Genomic DNA, 22,605 nt, shown 5'->3' on the forward strand with positions numbered 1-22,605 from the left:
TGGAGCTGGGTACTAGGAAAATGATGTACGACTTTGGGGGTTCTGTGGAGAGAAGTGGTATTGGGGAGGATCATTTGGTGCACAAGGATATCCAGAGGGACGATGTCGAGGCTGGAAGTGTTGATCGGGAAAGCCCATCGGATCATCTTTTCTGTTTCTCTTTCTTCCACCCAAGCTTACTGGGACGTTTTGAATGTATTTCGAACAACTCATGATTTTGCCTGATTTGATTCCCTCTTCTACCATCTCCCCCATTTTTAACACATCATTGAAAGGCTTTCCCAAGGCCAGGATCAGATGACTGAAGTAGGTGGGCCCCTGAGCTTTTAGGAAGAGCTCAATCATTTCTTCTTCCCCAATCGGGGTATTGACTCGAGCAGCCTGCTCCCTCCATCTGAGTCCAAATTCTCTAAAGCTTTCCTCCGGCTTCTTTTCCATTCTAGATAGGGAGGAGCGGTCTAGGGTAATGCCTGATCTGTACTAAAAGTATCGAACAAAATCTTGAGCCATGTCACCCAATGTAGGCCACTTACCAACATCTTGACGAATATACCAGTTTAAAGCTGCCCCGGTCATGCTCTTATTGAAATATGCCATCAGGTCGTCTTTCTCTCCAACGCTTCTCATTTCACTACAATAGACCCTCAGGTGGGCTACTGGATCTCCACACCCATCATACAAGTTAAATTTTGGCACTTTGAACCCCGTGGGCAGGCGAATGTTAGGGGACACAAACAATTCTTTGTAAGCCATGCTACCTTGGTCTTCCCTTCCTTGTTTGTTCTTCAAGGATTGTTCTATGCCTTTCAGCCTCCTGGGTATCCCATCTTTCCTTTCTCTTCCTGTGAACCTTTCATTTTCAACATGCAACTTATCCTGAGGGCTCTGTTTGTATGAGTTGGGAACTTTGTGGGCAACCTCTGAGGGGTAATATTGGGCATCATGAGCTTTGAGTGAGTGTTCATTGTTGGGGGTGGTGGATAAGACAGGAGGGCAATTTTTAGGAAAGGTAATTGGAAGATGAGTGACGGAGCTACTTGGGTGGTTGGGAAAGCCATGGTAAGCAGGTGAATCTGGAGAGTATGGGGGGTCATCTGGCACTGTGACCGGTGTTTGGGTAAGGGTAGCATTTAGAAATCTAGGTGGTGGCGGGGGTGGTGCCTTCCCAGTCATCCAGGCCTGATACATGTCCGCCATGTGTTGTCTTAACATCTTTACCTCTTCAACCAACCCATTGTCCTGTTTAACCGACTGCTTTCGGGTACCGGTATCAACCAACTCTGTTCTGTTGTTGTCTGCCATTGCCTTTTGACTTTGTGTTGTAGAGAAGAGTTACCACTTTAAGAACCACAAACCAACCACCCTTCTGCTATGAATATAACAAAATGAAGTCATCACGTTAGCGTTAGGGCATTTAACATAAGATAATTTCACTTTATGTGCAATGCACCTAGCCACAGTTATCGGTTCTAAAATGACTTCGAGGGTACAAAGGTCAGTTAGCATCATCCCAATTTGTTCATTTCAACCTCGTTTTTCATTGCCTTTCTAGCACTTGCAGGCTTGCCCATTTTCCTTCATTTCTCTCTTTTTGTTTTAATCATCACCCTTTCTTTGTCTCATATCTCACATCCATAATTTCACCTCTTTTTCTTTTCTCTTTTTCTTTTCTTTTTTTCCATTTTCTTTCTTTTAATAATAAAAAAAATGATTCGATCGAACCCTATGTAGGTTGCCTATGTATCATGACGCCGCATGAATCAGATCTTTGCGTAGTTCTGAAAGATCGGAAATAAAGTAAACAAATCAACGTTCTTATTAATTTTTTTGACAATCTGATGAGAAAAGAGAAATAAAAGAAGCAAACTCCTTTTTTTGAATTCTTCTACTTTTTGAGACAAATACTCTACGGAAATTATTAGGGAACAAACCCTAGAAGAGAATCTTTTTTGAACTTGCATTTGATATCCCTGAAGAAGGATTTCGAAGTGAAAAATGAACAAGATAAACGATATTTTTGGATTTCAATTTTTGATTACCTAAAGGGGAAATTCTAATGATAAACAAAAGATAAAGTATTTTTTCTATGTACAATATCCTAAAGTTCTAATGAAAATAAAAGAATTTTTTCTCCTCATTTTTCACTAATTTCCCAAAGAGACACCTCAAAAGAAAATCTTTTTGGATTTTGGAAGTAACACCCTAAAGAAAGCTTTTAAAGAAGTGTTAAAAGAAAATTCTTTTTTTTTGAATTTTGGTCCTAATATACTAAAGGAAACTTAAAAAAATTCATCTCAAGTCCTAGATATTAATTGCCTAAAGGAAAAACAACCTCAAAATTTTCTCATTTCTAGAAATAGCATTCTAAAGAAAATTTATAACGAAATATAAAATGCAACATCTCTTTTTGGATTTTAGAGTTACAGCACATTTTTTCAAATATAAAACAGAAAATAACAATAATAAAAGACTTGACATTACTGTACAAAAGTAGAGAGTAAAAGACGGCATAAAGTAAGGAACAAACTCAAAACATAAAAAATAAAACAAATCTCCTTAAGCAACTCCTGACTGAGTGATTCTGACTGGATGGTCATGGGGAATTTGTCATGCTCAAACTCCGGTAAATAAATCCACACTTGTATGAGAAATCTTCAACCAGCACGATGTGAGATAATAACACTCCCTATTAAACACATGCAAGACATAATTGAGACTATTTTTGCAAAATGACTTATTTGGCCAAAAGGTGGGTAGAAGTGCAAAATTTGTTAAGACCCAGCAAAGCCAAGAACTTAAGATTTACTAGGAAGACCGGACCCGATGTGGGTTGCCTACGTATCTCACCCCGAGAGACGAGAATCAGGTTCGCGTAGTTCGGGCAAATTGGATACGGGCGAGAATAATAAAAACCCACTAATTCATAGAAATCACATTTTTTGTTGCTTTTTCTTGAAGAATGACGAAACATGCAAAATCTTTTTGGATTTTCTTTTTCTCTCTTTTTTGATTTTTGATTTTTGAAAAATGATGAAAAAGTGCAAAATCTTTTTTGAATTTTTCATGGTTTTTTTTTGTCTTTTTTCTTAAAAATGTAATAAAAATATAACTAGACCCTACTTGCATTATTTTCACACTCCTTTCTCTTTTTTTCCCCTTTTCTTCTTTCTTTTTTCATTGTTTTTTTCCCTTTTTTCTCTTTCTTTTTTTTCACTTCTTCATTTACCCTCAGTTATCATTGGTCCGCCAAATGACCCTTTTACCCTTGAATAAATGCAAATAGCACATAAGATGCATCAGGATGGTCTTTTATTTTGGGTACACCTGTCCTAGACGGACCCAACCCCTGTGTTGAGTCTGCAAAGTCAAATGTGATGGAAGCAAACGTTCCTACTAGGGATCCGGCATAAGGCTGTGTTTTTCTAGGTTTAAATCCTGGGGTTTTGTTCTAGACTTGGGGTACCCGAGCGGATAACTGAGGCAGAGGAAGGGGTGATGTACCGGGAGCACTGAAGTCTACCCGGCCTTGTCGCTTGCCCAGCCTCGTTCTATTTGGTATAATTTCTACAGAAAAAGTGAGCTACGCGAACGTATGCACCATTTTCAGAAGACTCAGAGGGGTGGCGTAAGAAGACAGTTATATACAACTCAAACAACATCAAAGCGGTAAACATATAACATTTAGCACAAAAAGTTCACAAAATACAATAATATCAACAATAAATAAAACCAAGCAAAATCATATTAACAAGATCAAATTCTTGAACCCTGAACCAGAGATTCTAGGTTCGATCCCCAGCAGAGTTGCTAGAGCTGTCACACCTCCTTTTTCACTACACCCCCGAGAGGGGTGTATAAAGGGAGTTTTTTCCAATTTAAAGTGACAATCGAAACGGGATCATTTTATTAAAAATTCAGAGTCGCCACTTGGGAGATTTATGGTATCCCAGGTCACCAGTTTAGAATCCCGAATCGAGGAAATATTGACTCTGTTTAACAGTCCGCGAACCAGAAATCCGAGTAAGGAATTCTGTTAACCCGGGAGAAGGTGTTAGGCACTCCCGAGTTTCGTGGTTCTAGTACGGTCGCTTTGATCATACTTTGCTTGACTAAATTGTATAATTACTAATTTTAGAACCTATGTGCATTTACCTGCTACCGCTTCTAAATTAAGAAAATTATCTTGAAACGAGTCACGCGTACATGTACCCATTTGTTTGGCGTGTCAAAAATCATGTCACGCGAACGTGTCCACAATTAATAACACTTTATTAAGAAAAATTTGGCCAAAGTTGCGCGAATGCATGCTCTGGTTTTGTTTTGAGGATAAGGTATTGATCGCTATTCTATTTTTTATATATATAAGAATTGGGCCAGGCTCACTAAATTGAGCTCAACAGAAACGACTCGACTGGCCCATTTAATTCTAAAAATGCATCTCATCAAACCTACTCAATTTTCCCCAAAGCCAATTTATTAAAACATCAGACAAAAATAGAATTATACTCGAAACTTCCATAGTAATTAAACCAACATGAGTATTAACTCCAATTAAAGTAGGCACATAACGACATTGACCAATGAAAATGATTAAGCATTTTAAATCACAAGAAACAGTAAACATGACGGAAGCCCGCAAATAAATAATTAAACTAAACTTAATAACATGCTAAAAAAAACTTTATTCATGCTCAAATATACGCAACTAACATATCCAAACAGTGCATTACGCGAAAGAGTAAAAGAGTGCAAAAGATGAACCTTCTATTGCTGGAGTTTTCCAATGTTTACAACAAAGAGGAGCTCCAAAATTGCAAATCCAAACGATCTACAAGCGACAACTTCGCCGAACCCAGCAACCGGAGTCCACATCGCTGGAAACTTCGACGACCTGCTACGTCTTATAGTAAAAAGGAGTTGGTAGAGATGGTGAAACTCCGGCGAAATGCCGGGAAAAAGCAGTGGCCTAGCGGAGATGAAGTTGGGGTCATTTTTATGTGGTTTCAGAGAGATTTTAATGGTGAGAAAATGCTGTGTTTTGTGACTGAAAATGAACGAAAATAGGGATGGTTTAAAGAGGTGTGAAGAAGGAACGACGTGAGGGTCGGTGTCGTTATTGTGTTACGACGGAATTGGGTGGAGCTCGGCGACTGACTTCTAGGGTTGAGGTACGTCACTGGGAGGCCACGAGGAGGTTCAGCAACGATGGTGAGCTAAAGCGTGGTCGTCGATGGAGCTGCTGGACACTGGCTGTTACTGAAGAAGAAGAGAACGACAGTGGGGTGGGTCGGGGAAGACAATGATCGGGGGTGGGGTCGTTTGTGTATGGCTGCTCCTTAGCTTTTTGTTTTTCAGCCTTCTGTGTTCTCTTGTTGCTGGTTCGACGAAGTACGGGAGGGGTCGTTTTTAGAGGTAGGGTCGTTTGGAGAAGATGACGCGCAGGGGGGGTCTGTTTTTGCGTAGCTTTTGTGTGTATTTCAGCCCTCAGCCTTTTTTTGTTCCTTCCGCCTCTTCTTCTTAATTATTTAGTCTTAAGCATTATTTTATAGTGTAGAGTCTAGGTTGTTGGGTTTTAGGTTAAGGGGTATGGGCCTAGGAATTATGGGCTTGGCAATTGTGGGCTAGGTCCAAAATTAAGCCTAAAAATGGGTTGCTCGAGCCCAAGTTCTATTCTTTCGCTGAGAACGAGATTAAAAATACGGTCCCATTTGTTAATTATTCCTACTATTCAAATAATTATTAAAATAAAATTAACCATTAAAACAAATCTGTTTTTGGTATTTTCAAATATCATATTAAAATAAAAATACGATACTATTGTTGTATATATTTTTTTAAAGATTTTTTTTCTCTAGATTAAAAATGACTACAAAACATTAATGAACCTATTTTTTGTGATTTTTTGTTTTCTTGTAATAAAATAAAGTAAAAGAGTCAAAATTGATTAAAATAGTTATATTAGGCCTAAATTAAATATTTTGCGCTAAAATATGAAAAATCTTGGGGAGGGTCAAAAATCACATGTCTACAATATATATATATTGTAACAGCCCGACCGGTTGTTTTGGGCTCTAGCGTGTCATTCAGTAGTTTGAGGCCATGAGCAGCTTCACTTCAGGTATTACGACTTGTATGCGTGGTCAGAATTAAATTTCGGGAAGTTCGGAGTTGATTTGGAAAGAGAATTCTCATTTCGGAAGCTTTAAGTTGAAAGAATTAACTAAGATTGGATTTTTAAGTAAACGACCACGGAATCAGAATTCGAAGGTTCCACTAGGTTCGTATGATGATTTCGGATTTGGGCGTATGTCCGGATCGAGTTTTGGAAGACCCGGGAATGTTTCGGCACCTATTGTGAAAGTTAGCATTTTTGGAAGAATTTCATAAGTTTGGGTTGAAGTGCATTTCAGTGTTATCAATGTCTGTTTGGGATTCTGAGTTTGGAAATAGCTCCGTATGGTGATTCTGGTGTTGGGAGCGCGATCGGAAGTGAATTCAGAGGTCCGTGTGTCATTTTGGGAGTCATTTGGCTAAAGATAGAAATTTGAAGGTTTTAGAGGAGTTTGACCGGAAGTGGACTTTTTGATATCAAGGTCAAAATACGATTCTGGAAGTTGGAGTAGGTCCGTCATGTCAAATAGACTTGTGCGCAAAATTTGAGGTCAATCGGACGTGATTGGATAGGTTTCGACATTGAATGTAGAAGTTTGAAATTCTAAAGTTCATTAAGCTTGAATTGGAAGGTGATTCATGATTTTGATGTTGTTTGATGTGATTTGAGGCCACCAGCAGATCCATGTTATGTTATAGGACTGGTTGGTGTGATTAGACGGGATGTGTTTCAGGGTGGTTTCAGAGCATTTCGGGCTATTTTGAAACTACTATTTGCTGGTGTCTGGTTTCCTTCTTCGCGAACGCGAAGGGACTGCCACGTTCGCGAAGAATGGTAGATGGGGCTGCTGAGTTTATCCTTCACAAACACGACCAAGGCTACACGAACGCGAAGAAGGTAAGGGAGAGTTGGGCCCAAGGCCATTTGGCCTACGCGAACGCGTAGAGGATAACGCAAACGCGATAGGTTTGGGCAGCTGGCTTTCGCGAACGCGATCAGGGGGCGCGAAAGCGGAGAAGGATTTTCTGGGTGTGAAATTTCTGAGCTTCGCGAACGTGAGGGATGTTCTGTGTTCGCGATGAAGGGTCGCCTGGGCATTGTTCTTTTAAAATCGGAGTTTTGGCTCATTTTCACTTTATTTCTTCCATGGGAGCCGATTTTGGAGAAACTTTGGAGTGACATTTTCATCACCAAGCATGAGGTAAGTTATTTATACTAGTTTTGAGTAAATACAAGGTTTATATATATAGATTTAGACAAGGAAATTTGTAGAAATTTGGGGATTTGAGGAAAACCTAGAAATTTGTATTCTTGGATTTATACCACGATATTGGACATGAAATTGAGAGTAAATTATATATTTGAGTTCGTGAGGTTATGGGTAAACTTTATCTTCGAAAAATTTCGGAATCCGGACACATGGGCCCGAGGGCGTTTTTGCCAACTTTTTGATCGGGGTTAGGAATTGTTATAAATTGGATTATTATGAGTAGTTGATCATATATTAATGGATTTGCATAATTATTGTCTAGTTTTGGAGTGTTGTGCATCAATTTGAGTCCTCGGAAGAGCGTGGAATGCTGGTTATGGAACTTCAGAGCGAGGTGAGTCTCATTTCTAACCTTGTAAGAGGCAATTGTCCCCATAGGTAAATTAATTGGATATGTGCTTCTATTTGTGGGGGCTACATATGCACGAGGTGACGAGAGTCCGCGTGTAGCTACTATTATGCTTAAGTCCGGGTATTCTAGAGCCCAAAAGCATGCTTTACTTGTAATATTTGCAACATTGTTGTCAATTAAAAATTCTTAAACACATATCGAATGTATAATAAATTTCTGCAAGGCTAGATATCACTTCTTGACTTTTAAAAGAGAAACTTGTCTTTTCCTGAATAATTGCTCCTTGATGAAGTCTTGATTGACTGTTTGAATATGTTTATCTATTTTGGAACGGGTCAAATGCCTCGGTAGATTAAATAGATGCATCTATGGTTGTCGTTCGACCCTCAGCAGTGCACATTTTACATTTATATTGGATCGGGTCGTACGACCTCGGCATGATATGCGCATGCTTTTATTGTTTGCGTGAGATTTATAAATATTGATATTTGTCTTTCCTGGCCGAAGATAAATTGATAAAAGATGATGAAAATTAAATCTTTGGAAATCCATTATTATTTGGGAAGTTGTTTACCTGCTATTCGGCTTTATGAGTTTATAATTGCTTATAAATCCATGATCTCCTCCCATTTTTACAAATATTATTATTGGACCACTAGTAAGTGTCGAAGTCGACCTCTCGTCTCTACTTCTTTAAGATTAGACGGGATACTCATTGGGTACACATTGTTTTCGTACTCATGCTACACTTGCTGTGCATTTTTGTTGCACAGACACATGCATCTCTAGTGGCCTAGTGGGCATAGCAGCATGGTTGATACAGAGACTTAGGTGAGCTATACTTCTCGAGACGACCTGCAACCAGCAGAGTGTCTTTCAGATTACTGTATTTACTTTCTGTCCAATTTGTATTCTGGACGGTTGTTGTATTATATTGTTTCCTAGAGATAGCTCATGCACCTGTGACACCTGGTTCTTGGATGATTTTGGGATTATTCAATATTAAGTTTGTTAAAGACTTCATGGTTATTTCTGTGAATTCCATTATTTATTATTTAATGTATAAAGAAAATGATTTAAACAAATACTAAAATTGGAATTTAATTAACTTCTTGGTGTTGGCTTGCCTGACAGTGTGTCCGGCGCCATCATGACCCTTAGTGGATTTTAGGTCGTGACATATATGGGTATGACTTGGCTCAGTCCCGTTTTTGTACAGTTATGTTTCTGTTAGAGGTTTGTGGATAGTATATCTAGTTGGGTTGTATGTGGCCTTGTCGGCTTTCAGTTTTAGATGTATAGTTGTCTATAGCACCCTTGCCAGCTCGCCCACTATATTCTGCATGTATACGTACATATGCCTTGATGACAGATTTCCTTAACATATGTTATTTTCGTAATGCAGCAGATGTTATTCAGGTTCATATCTTAGACGCATGCTTAGGGGTGTTTGACAGGTAGGACTCAGGCACCCGTTGCGGCCCATCCGTTTGGGTCGTGACAAGATCCATTGTTGATCATGGACACGAGCATTACCGGAGATTGGGAGCAGTTCTTTTCAGGCCCATCGACGTTGCTGAAGATTGGCCGATCCGAGATGTGGATGGTGGGTGCCGGCTGAGTTATGGCTTATCGTCGACGGGTGTTGTGGATCATTCACAGGAACAGGTATGTTTGTATTACTATTAAATTTAAATTTGTTTTTATCTCATTGATTCGCCATAAATAACTTTATAATTTTCTTATTAAGGCTTCATCCCAACCCATCACGAAGGCCACTTTGTGAGATGCTGGGCAGGATGCGACGGATGCTTATATTCAGGAGACCGACGAGACCATGGTAATAAAAAAAATTTAACTTAACACGTACATTACTAATATATATTTTCATATACTGAGCTGACTTATTCTTTTGTATGTTGCTGATGGACCGACGACCCCTTTTACCGATCCTGCCAGCACTACTGACGATAATACTGCAGCGCATGCTCATAGAAAGAGGCGACATGATGAGGATGATCCTGATAGCGTATCCGGGCAGGATGGGATGCGCCTCAGGCTAGCGGATGCATTGAAGCACACAGGTTGTGGGACACATTGATTTTCTTTTCTTTTTTGTATTTTATGCATGCTATGTAAATATTATTTTATGTAAATAATAACAATAATTTTTATACTTACATAATATGCGCATTATATTTTTATTTCCCCGTTTCTTCTTTATTTTGACACTACAATACAAACACAAACATAGAAACTTAACATAATTTAAATACAGTACAACTAATGAAAACACACGACACAGAAAACATAAAGATAAAGTACTACACTCAACACATACATGTCATTATTTAGTCACCATCGTCTAGTATTCTCTATTCCAACCACTTAAATTTCTCTTCCAGCTTATTTTTTTCTTCTTCCACCTCTTTGAGTTTCTCCTTCAACTCCGCAATTTCTTGTTTATATTCTCGTTCATATTCCCACTGTTTTTTGGTCAAATCATGAAGATACTGCAAAGATTTTTTGTAGCATTCCTGCTCACAGGGTTCATCAAGCCATACCTCAAAGTTGCAAATTTCTTTGTTGTTGCCTCCAAACCTGTTCACACACATCCAGCATCTGCGCCCGACTTGACCGTCATCCCAATAGTCTGCCAACATACAACATTTTCCACATTGGTACATACATGCGGTCAGACATTTGTTAAAGCTAAAAAAACCCTACTTTTATAGAAAGTTTTGCTATTTGTTATGGTTAAGCGCAGAAAACAACTAGAAGGCGCCCGTTATTTATAGACAAGGCAACACACATAACGTAGTATTTAACCGCGCTATATATATTCACATAAAATATAGTATTTAACCGCGCTATGCTTGGCGTATTAAAGATTCTTTCTGATACAAAATAACTTTTTCACAGTCGGACAACTTTTTAGACCAACAAGACAACACACAAAATGTAGTATTTAACCGCGCTATATATATTCACACAAAATACAGTATTTAACTGTGTTATGCTTGGTGTGTTAAAGATTCTTTCTGATATAGAACAACTTTTTTGCAGTCAGGCAACTTTTCCGATCAACAAGACAACACACAAAATATAGTATTTAACCACGCTATATATATTCAGTTATTTATCAAACATCTTCCTCATATGACAATGTAGTTTTCTAATAATTTTAGAGTGAAACTCGAAAGTGAACGTAAAAATTTTCTTTTTTTTAATCATATATTAATGGAGAGAAATACGTAGTGTGTGTTGAGTAAAAATTAATATTAGAAATACGTAGTGTGTTTTTCTAATAGATAACGTAAAAAATTTCTAATATTAATTTTCTTTTTTCAGTTGAGTAAAAATTTTTGAAGAGAAATCAACTCAACATCCAAGTTGAAGTGATTCCCATTGAATATGTCCATTTCACAAACAGATGTGCTAATATATTTACCCACTTTCCATAACCTTGTTTTCTTCTTGGTCACACGTAGCATCCAATGACAAACTATAAACCATCTACGACAAACAACCTTGTATACCTCTGGACTTGACTCCCATACTATCATCTCACGATACTCTCTTACGCTGTTCATTTTACAAGCCCTGGTTAGGCGGGCTTTATCGGGAAAAAACATGCCCTTTGCCAACACTGTTGGTCTAGACTCATCCCACATTGCTAACTGAATCTCATCAAGATCCCTTGTGAAGGCATCCATATCCGGCATATTTGGAAAATTATAAAGGTAGGGAATATGCCTTGAATGAAACGGCATGTGGGACTCGTACACTCTTGGTCTAACGGGAGGTGGAGCATGCTCCCTCGTCAGCTCAGGTTCGACATTCACTTCCTCCTCCTCATCACCCTCGTCAGGGAAGGGTGTGTCATCTCCAGACTCATCTGCATTGTTGTCATAATCACTATTATCTTCCTGACTCTACGTATTTGCCAAATCTCGAGTAAATACGTCGTCTACAGGCAACTGAGTAAGGTCAGGACCATCAAGTTGCTCGTTTTTACTACACAAACAACAAAATAATAAGCTACTCAAATTGATAAATACTATACATATAGCTATATTACTTCACTTACAAGTCGTAATGTATTGACATTCCATGATGGACATTATCATGTTGGTGATGACTTCCGGATGGACCACCATGATCCAACACACCAAAAACGCATATTCCAACTGGGCGTGGGGTCATAACTTGTAAAATTCATATCTGAGGTACCCCATGTGGAATATATGAGTGTTAATACAGATTCAATACAACAAAAATAAATACTGGAACACAAAGGAAAATTGAAGTTTACTAGTCGTCTTGTGGATTATGTAAAGTATGAGAGAAATTATTTCCTCGCTCCTCGTTCGCCCGTGGAGATAAGTTTAGATTCGGTCAAACTCTTTCAACCGGAACCTGTTGGGCTAAAACTGCTCCAGAATAATCACCCTATGATTGAGTGTTATCACTGTTTTGCGCAACATCATTATTGCGAACGACTTCATGCTTCACGTATATTTCCAACATTTTTATCAAAATAAGTTCCCGGTATTCATCCGGAGTCCCCAAAAAATCTCTCAGAGTTTCATCATCCTCGATGTTAAACTCAGTGTAACAAGCAACCCCTTGCGGAGTCACAAAATACAGATATCTTCCGGTTATTTTAAGATTCACCGAACATTTGCTCAACCTCATTTTATTGCATAACAACGATACCAGTCTATCGTACTCCATTGTAAGTGGCAACTTAACATGATTCTATGGAGATAATCTATAGCTCACTAAGTTATTCGTCACCACAACCTCACCCTCCTCCCCAAATATAATGAAACCCTTACTTTTCGCTCTTCAGACATTATGAAAAAAGCTTGAGAATTTAACAATAAGAAAAATTTATCACGAAGTTGGAGTATTTCTGAATGAGTATCCTCAAAACCCTTAACGCATTTAAATAAGGCAATGCCCAATCTGGGGGTCAAATTTTTGGAAGTAAAACGCAATTTAAATAGGCATTTTACATATTTGAATTATTGTAATGTCAGTTAAGCGCAGAAGAGTTATTGGTGAACCTACAAAATAGGTAAAATACGGTAACGAGCCGCACTTTATATACTTGTCTTATCAGTTGTCAGGTAAATCGCGGTTTGTTATCGCGTTTTGTATAAAACGCTGAACCGTATTTTATATAGAATGGTAACTTTTTTTCCACCTAAAATAGTATTTTGAGTCCAAAAGAACCAAAATGCGAATATGAGATGGATTGTGTTTCGATTTGGTCCGAGGATGAAAAAAAGGACTTGGAAAAGGGAATGTATTTCAGCAGTAAAGAAAAGCTAAAGCTGGGGGTGAAGATTTGAAGTTTGCACAAGAATAGAGAGTACAAGGTATTAACGTCATCCAAGCAATTATATTATGGGCTGTAAGATGTAGGTTGTATAATTCATCGGGTTGTCTATGGTTTCTTCGAGGTCGGAAAGTTGGAGAAAACCTTTGAAAGATAGGAAAGTATTGCGGTGAACATAGATGCGAGATTGAAGGGCTTTCTAATGGCCATGCTAATCTAGATGTGAATTTGATTGTAAACCAAATGGGAATAGATCCAACATACTTGGTAGTAGATGTTCTTTCTAAAGTTGACGAAAAGTTTGGTCATATTGTGACATACAGGAAAGCATGGCTTGGGCGTAAACGCGCATTTGAATTGGTATATGGTGACTTCGAGAAATCTTTTAGTGATCTTCTTCGCTTTTTTTGCAGCTTTTCAACCCTTCAATTCCGGTACAGTTGTTAAATAAAAACATGAGGAGTCAATGAGTTCAACAGAGGTAATGACTTTCAAGTTTGTATTTTGGGAATTCGATTGATGGATTCAAGACGAGTCGCCCGATTATTTCAGTAGATGGAACACATACATATGACAAATATGATATTAAATTACTAATTGCTGTTGGAAATGATAACATTCCGCCTCTTGCATTTGCTATTGTTCATAGGGAGTCGAAGAGGCATGGAAGTGATTTTTTAAAAATCTGAGCACTCATAAAGGACAGAAAAGATATATGCGTGATATCTGATCGGGCAAAAGAAATCTTGACTAGTTTGCCGGAATTGCGTCGATGGCGGGATTCTAGTCACTTATCCGATATATCCAACGATCGAGGAGGGAAAAGGACTTCCAAAAAGATTACCACAGACATTGGATTGTTTAGTGCCACATTGTTGCTGAGACACAAGTGCTACATTTAACTTTACCCAAAAAATTCAAGACTCGATTGATAACTAGGGACTGTCTCGATGAGGATGAAGATGAGGAAGAAGGAAAAGAAGAAGGCGACGAAGGAGAAGAAGAAGGGAAGATGAAGACATAGAGGGTGTTTGGCTTAGCTTATAAGCACTTTTTTGGCTTATCTATGCGTTTGGTAAAATTAAAAGTGCTTATAAGTTAAGTGCTTATAAGCCAAAAATAAGCCAAAAGTCATAAGTTGGTCTCCCACAACTTATCAAATTTCAGCTTATAAGCACTTTAGGTTTGACCAAAACATTTACTATTTTATCCATAAAATACTTCTTTCTAAAACAAAACTCTTCGTATACCTAGTTCTTCAGCTGCTTATTATTAATTTCATCACTTTTATCCAAACACGTAACTGCTTATTTTTTAAATCAACTTTAGCACTTAAAAGTGATTTTCAGCATCTTATGCTTATAAGCTACTCTAAATCAGCTAAGCCAAACGGGCTCATAGTACTGCCGACAGTGAGGAAGTAATAGTCTGTTTGGCCAAGCTTCTTTTTGGCCAAAAGTGTTTTTTTTTTTTTGCCAAAAGCACTTTTGGCGAAAAATTGAGATGTTTGACCAAGCTTTTGGAAGGAAAAAAAGTGCTTTCGAGGAGAAACAGAAGCAGTTTTGGAGAAGCAGAAAAAAGTAACTTATCTCCAAAAGCACTTTTTTGATAAGCACTTTTGAGAAAAATACACTTAGAAGCAGTTTTTTAAAGCTTGGTCAAACACTAATTGCTGTTCAGAAGTGTTTTTCAAACTAATTAGCCAAATATAAACTGTTTCTCACCAAAAGTACTTTTGAAAAAAACACTTTTCAAAATAAGCTGATTTTTACAGCTTGGGCAAGCGGGGTATAAGTCTTTACAAAGCTTATCCCTTTAAGTTTACCCAATGAACAATGTCGCGTAGATGACAAATTTCCTAAATTTTTACTAGTTTAGTGGAGTAGTATTTTAACCAAGAAAAAAAAGTTTGTTCAATGCTTATCTTTATTAATTAGTAAATCACTTCATCCGTGCAAATTATCTCCATAAGTCAAGATAATCTCCTATGAACTAGTCCAATAATTTTTTTTTTAAAGTAATGACAATCCAACGACAACGATTTATACCTCCGTTGCATTGAAAACGTTAGTGGAGGTTACGTTATAATATAACTTTTAAAAATTTAAGCAGCAAGATAAAAATGTCACTGACAGGCACGATTAATTTGTGTATGTATCCAGCAAAAACGATTTATACCTCCGTTTAATCCGTCAGCTGTTACTTTTTTCTATTAAAATTTTTGAATAAAATATTTTCTATTTTGTTACCGAGAAATACGTTTATATTATTTTGGTTAAATTTAAAAAAAAAAACATACTAGTTTGGTTAAGTGACTTAAATAGTGGGTTATTTAGGTTAAAAATTCCTAATTTCTGAACTTTGATGTAGCACAGGGCCTTTCACCGGGTTCATTACCGAAGAAATGACCAAGCTGACAAAGCCGCAAAAAAGCCGAAAGAGGAAAAATTCCGAAGACCAATGTTCACCTTCTCCATGTTCGTCTTCAAAATCATCGAAAACGGCTAAACTTACCACCGCTTCCTCCAATGACAGTGAGCCATTCCCCGATTTCCATCGGCCCACGCCAGAGGAATGCCGAACTGTGAGGGATGATCTCTTGGCCGTCCATGGTTTCCCCAAAGAATTCATCAAGTACCGCAAGCAAAGATCACTCAATCATGATAATAACATTGGAGATGAAGATGATCATAGTGGTATTGATCCCTGTAAAGAGAGTGTACTGGACGGTCTAATAAGCACCATTTTGTCGCAGAACACCACTGAAGCTAACTCTCAGAGGGCTTTTGCTTCCCTCAAATCCTCTTTTCCAACATGGGAATCTGTAAGCTTTTATTTCAAATTAAGTTACTCCATTAATTCAATTTCTTCATACATGCTTGCAGAGGCGGATCCAGAATTTAGAGGTTGTCGGTGCCACTCTTTGTGTACACCATATATTTACCTCTAGCCAGAGGCGGATCCAGAATTTAGAGGTTGCGGATACACATATTTACCTCTAGCCACAAAGACTAAATAGAAAGGGCGGGTCGATTCGATATGGTTTTTGTTACTCTGATTAGGTTTTAAGCCTTTTATTCACATACATAAACAAATAAGTTCGATTTTGTCTAGTTACTTTATTTTCAAGCTTAAATTTGAATTATATTGTGAAAGGAAATTGCACAGAAAAAAATTTAATGAAAGAGCACCTCCAATTATAAAATTTGCTTAAAAATAGCTTAACGACTACAAATTGTTTGTTTAACTAGATTAATTTACCTTCCGTATTCTCGAGTTTATTTTTTAATCTTAATTCCCAAGTTTATATAGCAATTCTTTGCAAAGCAAAAGCTTCAAATTTTCAATATACGAGAATCAACTCAAAAATGAATATATATAGAATAATGTCGCGTCATCCAAAAAAGAAGATACTATCTATTAACTAAAATCAATTCAAATGACTTATGGAAAGAAATAGTCTGAAGTAAACATATTAGTAGAGAAGAAAAGGAAGGTTATGCAAAGATTTTTTTTTTAAAAGAAAGGAAGAAGCAGAAAAGAAGAAGAAGAAGAAGAAGAAAATTAGAGAGGGAGATATAGTAAATAAAAGGAAGAAAAGAGAGGTGAGGCTTAGAGAAGGAAACAAAGAATAAAAAAGAATAGAAACAAGGAAATTGAAACGCAGCAGGCATCAGCAGCGAGTTAATACGTCCATAGAGATTCGACCTCGGGTTCCGTAGGAACAAAAAGACTTCAAAGTCTTCGCTGAACAAGTGGCACCTGACTCTCCTTTTTGCATTGGGGGTGGCACTTAAGTTATATATCCGTTTTGTACTAGATATATAGATACATTTTCAAATTTTAGCCGAAGCGTGCGGGTGCCATACCACCCCTACCTCTCCAGGTAGATCCGCCCCTGCATGCTTGCTTTATTATGGATAAGGATTTGATTAACCAAAGACAGTATTTTTACTTTAAGTTTATAATGGTAACTCTTCCTCTGACTAAACCCCTTCTGAGGTGCTTTTCGTCTATTTTAGGATTTTGCGTTTTTTACATTTTATGTTGGCTCATAGGATTTTACCTGATTCGTGTTACATTGCAAGTGTAGGTACTGGCTGATCCATTTTGTTTTTTATATGGTGCTTTACTTGTTAGTGATGAACAAGAATGATTAATGCTGGTTAGTAAGCTTAGTACTAGCTTTTTGTACTATCGCTCTCTATAAGTTTAGTTTTGGGCAGGGTTTTGGTCTCAATTTTCATTTAAAACCAAGAATGTTCATGTATTTTCTTGACTACTCTATAATTGATTTATTGTGCACCAATGAAATGGATAAACTTTGCCACTTCGGACCAGCTTATTTGTGCAATTTTATCTTCAAATGCCTAGGTTCTCGCTGCTGATGCAAAGCTTGTTGAAGATGCCATAAGATGTGGAGGTTTAGCACCCACCAAAACTTCTTGTATCAAGGGAATATTGAGTTCATTGTTTCAGAAAAAAGGAAATCTGTGCTTGGAGTACTTGAGAGAACTATCTATAGAGGAAATCAAAAGGGAACTCTCTTGTTTCAGAGGGATTGGCCCCAAAACGGTAACTTGTGCTCAGTTTTCCTTGAAATTTTGCTTATGGAATAAATGGACCGTGCTTAAGTCCAATATGAGTTGAGTTTGGATTTGGATATTGATATGCGTATGCCTATTTGTCAGTATCAGTAACTGTTATTTTCGGTATTACTCGTCTCTTAGAGATGCACAAGTTCCTATTGGCATATTAATTGAACAACCATGCCTGGATTCAGATAAAAAAAAATAACATTTTCACATTTCTTCTCTTCATGTTGATAACTTGACAGCGGCACCTCTGTAAATAGAAAATGAGGACCTTGTTCCTCTTTGTTATTTGTCCTCCTCAGAACTATGAAAACTTACTAGGAGATTCTTTATTATTACAAGAAAAATATTAATTTTTTGGAGAAGTTCATTTTTAAGCTATAAAAATGCCTTTATAGTGTATTCCTACACTATTTGAGATACCCACCTTCTGCTCTGTTCTATTCGTGGTACCTCAGAAACTGCAATTGCTTCCAAGCTTTTCTGATGTCAATGCTTTGTCCACCCTCTACTGCATGCAATGTTATCAAAGGCGAAAAGCTCAAAGAAGCTCTATGGCCTTTTGGGGCTTTAAGCGCAAAGCGCAAATAAAGTGTGGACTTTAATGAAAAAAACGCACGAATGGAGAAAAACTACAAATATGTATGTGTAGTCCAAGACTAATATCTATAAGCATGAATACCAAATATACGAACACAGAAATTGAAGAAATTTTACAATAAAGTTGAATATCAATTGTTTAGTGTCGCCTCTTGATGACAACATTGAAGCGCACGCTAAGTGAGGCGAAACGCTTAACATGTTTTGACCCTCGCTTCAGGGCTTAAGCGCGCCTTTGATAACATTGATTGCATATTTGGGTTGATTACCATGCTTTAAAGTAATAACCTTTTTTTTATAGGGTGAGGGGTGGGTGTGGGGCTAATTTTTTGGTGCCTTCAAGCAAAGAGAATTTTTCTCCTTGTCTCTTTTCAGAAGAGTAAATAAGTGGTAGAGAATTCTCGATCACACTTCTTTTTCTTGCTATAATTGTTTACAACCCAAGTTTTGTAGAATAAAATATATATTTGTTTACAATCCAAGTCCCACCTTACCATGAGGGACGAGAGTGACGTGGGCAGAGTGGGGTGGGAGTCCTATAAACTATAATGACTTTGGTGAACCTCCACTTTCCTTCCATCCCTTAAACCTTTCGAGCCAATATTAAGCATCAAATGGTTAACTTTACAGGAGTTCTTTCAGTTTGACATGAGAAATAGGCTCTAAACAACTATCTCCCTCTGCTCTTGGAAGTTGAAGTCAGAACCGCTTAGCAAGCCTTTTCATTGTTCGTAATGTCTGATGTATTACTTATAAAAGGAAAATGAATAATTAATATCTAGTGGAGTCTCCACTAGTCTTAGAACTTCCTAGTGCTTAGAATAATTGTAGTGCCTGTATGAGAAGTACCAAACCAGACATGACTTGACTTTTGTGTCTGAAGCGAAAACTTGAAATTTCAAAATTTTGGGGACTTGCAAGAATTGCTCACGTTATGGATCCCAATTAACTTGTTATGCTTAGATGAGAAATGAAAAAGGAATAAGAAAAGATAACATTGTAAGAAAGAGATTATGATTCTTACTCTGCGAAAGGAAAATGCAAAATTACATTGCAAGAGTTCACTAGATCTTAAGAAAGAATCTATATAGTGCTGCCATATTATAATAGTTCTAAAAGTCCAACTCTCCCAATTAAATTGTTTTTATGCTTAGATGCGAAATGAAAAAGGAAAAAGAAAAGATAAGAAGACTTGACCAAATGACCGGGAATTAGAAGGAGAGCCAAGGAACACCAGTAAAGAAGAAAAGCAAGAGGGAGATCGAAGAGAAGAAGAGAACCTGAAGCAGCTGAGAGCAATAGCAAAACTTAGAGTTGATTTGGTTTCCAAGTCTCGTCACACGCACCCAGTGCATGGAAGATATGTTTGTCTGAAATGGAGGACATAGGTGTTGTTACCTTCTAAAAAATAGCGGGTATGGTTGTGCAAAAAACAATAATGACGACAGATTAGAAAATGCTTCAGACACGTGGCAAAGATTTATTCAAAGCGTCTGTGTCCTTAAAATGTCTGACTCCCATATTTGACTTTAAAAATGTTGGTTGTGCATACCAGTGATGGGGAAAAATTTAAGGTGTATGCTAATGGTGGTGTTTGCAAACTGAAAGATCTTATCACCGGCAACCTTTGTAATTGGTCTTTTACCAGCTGCTGTGATTCTAACAATATGCAATTGATGCAGGTTGCATGTGTCTTGATGTTCCATCTTCAGCGAGATGATTTTCCAGTGGACACACATGTGAGTTTCACCTTAAAAGACTTATTGCCTGTTCAAAGTACTCGCCTAACATTCAAAACTTACTACAGATTTTTCAGATTGCAAAGACTCTTCGTTGGGTACCCACTGCAGCTGATGTAAAAAAGACATATCTTCATCTGAATCGGCGAATTCCTGATGAACTAAAGTTTGACATTAATTGTCTCATTTATACCCATGGTAAGGTCTGTAGAGAATGCTCTGGAAAAGGTTCTGACAAACCCAAAAAGGAACACAGTGACAAACTTTGCCCATTACTGTGCCAAAGTTCTAATGCAATATGAAACCAAATTATGAACTCTATGCATCTATTCTGTGTACATGAGGTTTTTGCTTTCTTTTTTGTTCTCTTTCATGATCCCTGAACTCTATGCATCTATTCGTGTACATGATGTTTTTGCATTCTTTTTTAGTCTCTTCCATGATCACTTCACTTTTGGTGCTGCATTTGGGTCCTGTATTTAAAGATTAAATAGGAAAATTAATTACTTCTTGTCTTTGGACCACTTCTTAGAGAAAACAGGTCAAGTCTATCTATTTTCAGTAGTGATTTGTAATGCGTCTACACCTAGTATATGCGTAAATGCCTAATTATATCCTCTGGTCATTCTGCCTTTGTTGTGTTTTTCACCCCCTTATTATGGAATAGAACTTTTTTGTAAATTGAGTGAGAAGAATGGGATGGGGCTTGAGATGATTGGTGATAAGGACCAAATAAAATGTGGTATTACAACACATTCCATTAGGTTTCTGAAATGGCAAAAAAGCTCCAAAGATGTGGTCCATTTAGCCAACTTGGGTATATGGAAACAAAAAACTTTTGCTTGCTAATGCTAATATATGCCAATCACTTGCTTTAGCTGTAAATCTGTTTTTCTAGGTGCTGGATACAAATTTATTATGCTCAAACCAGATATGCTCAGATCTAATTGGTGACATTGATTAAAAGATTTGCTTCTCTCATTATCCACTTCAGAATTTATCTTATTTTTCTTGTAATCAAAAAGTGATCTCATATGCTTTTGACAAGAAATAATAACCGGATTCCGTAGAAATTTAAATGTAATTCTCAATCTTAAATTAGGATGGGAGTTTAGATGAAAACCATTATGCAGCTTACAAGCTGTGGTGCTGGTTTCTTTTTTGAGGATGTGGTCACATCTTGTACGAGTCTATAAAAACATCGATTATCAAGTTTGCTACCTTCTGGTGCAAGTTTTGTGCTACTAAGTTACCTTAAGAGGTGATATTTCTGAGTGAAGCCCGAGAAAACTAATGACATGTCTAGGAAAAAAAACAGAAAGAATAACTAATGGCATGTACTGGAAAATAAAGATAAAGTGGAAAAAGTCCTAATTCAGTAATGCACTAGGGCTCCTTGTTCTAACTTTATGTGAATCTTTTCATTATATAATGATTTAGTTGGATATGCATGACTGTGACATGTTCTTTTGGTGGTTCTACTGCTCTCCTATAAATGTACCATTACAAAACATTTGGCATGCCGGGAACTTTTCAGTCCAATGGATGAGGCAGTGTACCAAAAATCCACCAACTTTAATCTCCTTTCAACCAGAAAGAATGGAACAGATATTCTCTGTTGCAAAACTACTGCTTCAGATAAAAAGCTTAGGATTTTCGGCTTTGAGGTAAATCCTTGTCTGAAGGATAGCATTTGTTCAAGATCTGAAAGACACGAGAGTGTAAGCTCCTCAGAAACATTTATGGATGAAACACCAGAGGAAAAACCTTCCATCTGTCTGAATTCCTCTGGTATAGTTCTCCCCAACCCAAATGAGAACCTCAGAAAATTGAATGTCTCAGCTGTGATGGAGCTTAAATATGAGTGCCACTTCTGTTTGAAAAGGTTTTTAAACTCACGGGCACTGGGAGGTCATCAAAATGCCCATCGAAAAGAGAGGTTGAAGAAGAAAAGAATGGATCTTGAAGCAAAAATGGCTAGTAGCTCTATGTTCTACCTTAATCCTATTATCATAAACAATGGAATTATGTACCCTTACTCTTCCTATGTTCCCACCATTGTCTGCGGAAGTTCACATATCAGATTCAGCTCTGTGTATAACTGTCAGAACGACACTAATCCCCCATATTTTACTGTTGATGGTTCTCCTGGTGAACTATATTTGCAGAATAACGTTTTACCGTGATTCAGGGTGGTGAGTTTAGAGGGAGAGATCCCTTGTAATCGTGCCCTCTACTTCCTGAGCATTAAGTAGTTTGCTGGAAAGTTGCTGTCATCTAAAAGTGGTGTGCTAGTAGCCTTTGAATATGCTCATGTTTTATCAGACAAGGATATAGCAGCTGGTTGTACTAACACTACATTTTTCTTATTTTGAATATATCCTGTTTTGGATTTAATATATTCTTATTACTACTTTATGTTTACGGTTCGGGACCACCACTAAAATAAAAGTTCAAGAAAACCCTTAGACAAAATCCATCTTACTTGTCGAACTTTCCTTTTACGAATTTTTAAATTAAAAGAATGCGAGGTTGGCTTTAATCGAAAAAGGAGCAGCTAGCACTATGGTTAACATAATACTTCAGTTGG

At 37.4% G+C, this 22,605-nt stretch overlaps 2 protein-coding genes and 1 long non-coding RNA gene across 4 annotated transcripts; 2 read left to right on the plus strand and 1 right to left on the minus strand.

Moving 5' to 3' along the window:
* Positions 1-2,386: 2,386 nt before the first annotated feature.
* Positions 2,387-5,750, minus strand: LOC142182098 (uncharacterized). The gene is made up of 2 exons (XR_012710990.1): positions 4,762-5,750; positions 2,387-2,686 (listed from the first exon to the last, which is right to left on the minus strand). It is a non-coding gene; the product is annotated as an uncharacterized LOC142182098 (long non-coding RNA).
* A 9,661-nt stretch (positions 5,751-15,411) lies between these two features.
* Positions 15,412-22,414, plus strand: LOC107760355 (putative DNA glycosylase At3g47830). 2 transcript variants are annotated; one of them, XM_016578391.2, is made up of 4 exons: positions 15,412-15,905; positions 17,456-17,656; positions 19,959-20,015; positions 20,093-20,334. In XM_016578391.2, exons 1-4 carry the CDS (start codon positions 15,486-15,488, stop codon positions 20,315-20,317), a joined length of 903 nt encoding a protein of 300 aa, XP_016433877.1. In that variant the 5' UTR covers positions 15,412-15,485; the 3' UTR covers positions 20,318-20,334. The 2 variants fall into 2 exon arrangements, with proteins under 2 accessions (XP_016433877.1, XP_016433876.1); XM_016578390.2 differs by having other exon boundaries at positions 15,414-15,905; positions 20,084-22,414.
* LOC107760352 (zinc finger protein 5-like) lies at positions 21,557-22,201 on the plus strand. Its single transcript, XM_016578389.1, has one exon. The coding sequence runs from the start codon at positions 21,557-21,559 to the stop codon at positions 22,199-22,201; it is 645 nt and encodes a 214-aa protein (XP_016433875.1).
* Positions 22,415-22,605: the final 191 nt, after the last annotated feature.

The sequence above is a fragment of the Nicotiana tabacum genome, chromosome 6, assembly GCF_000715075.1.
Source record: "Nicotiana tabacum cultivar K326 chromosome 6, ASM71507v2, whole genome shotgun sequence".
NCBI lineage: Eukaryota > Viridiplantae > Streptophyta > Magnoliopsida > Solanales > Solanaceae > Nicotiana > Nicotiana tabacum.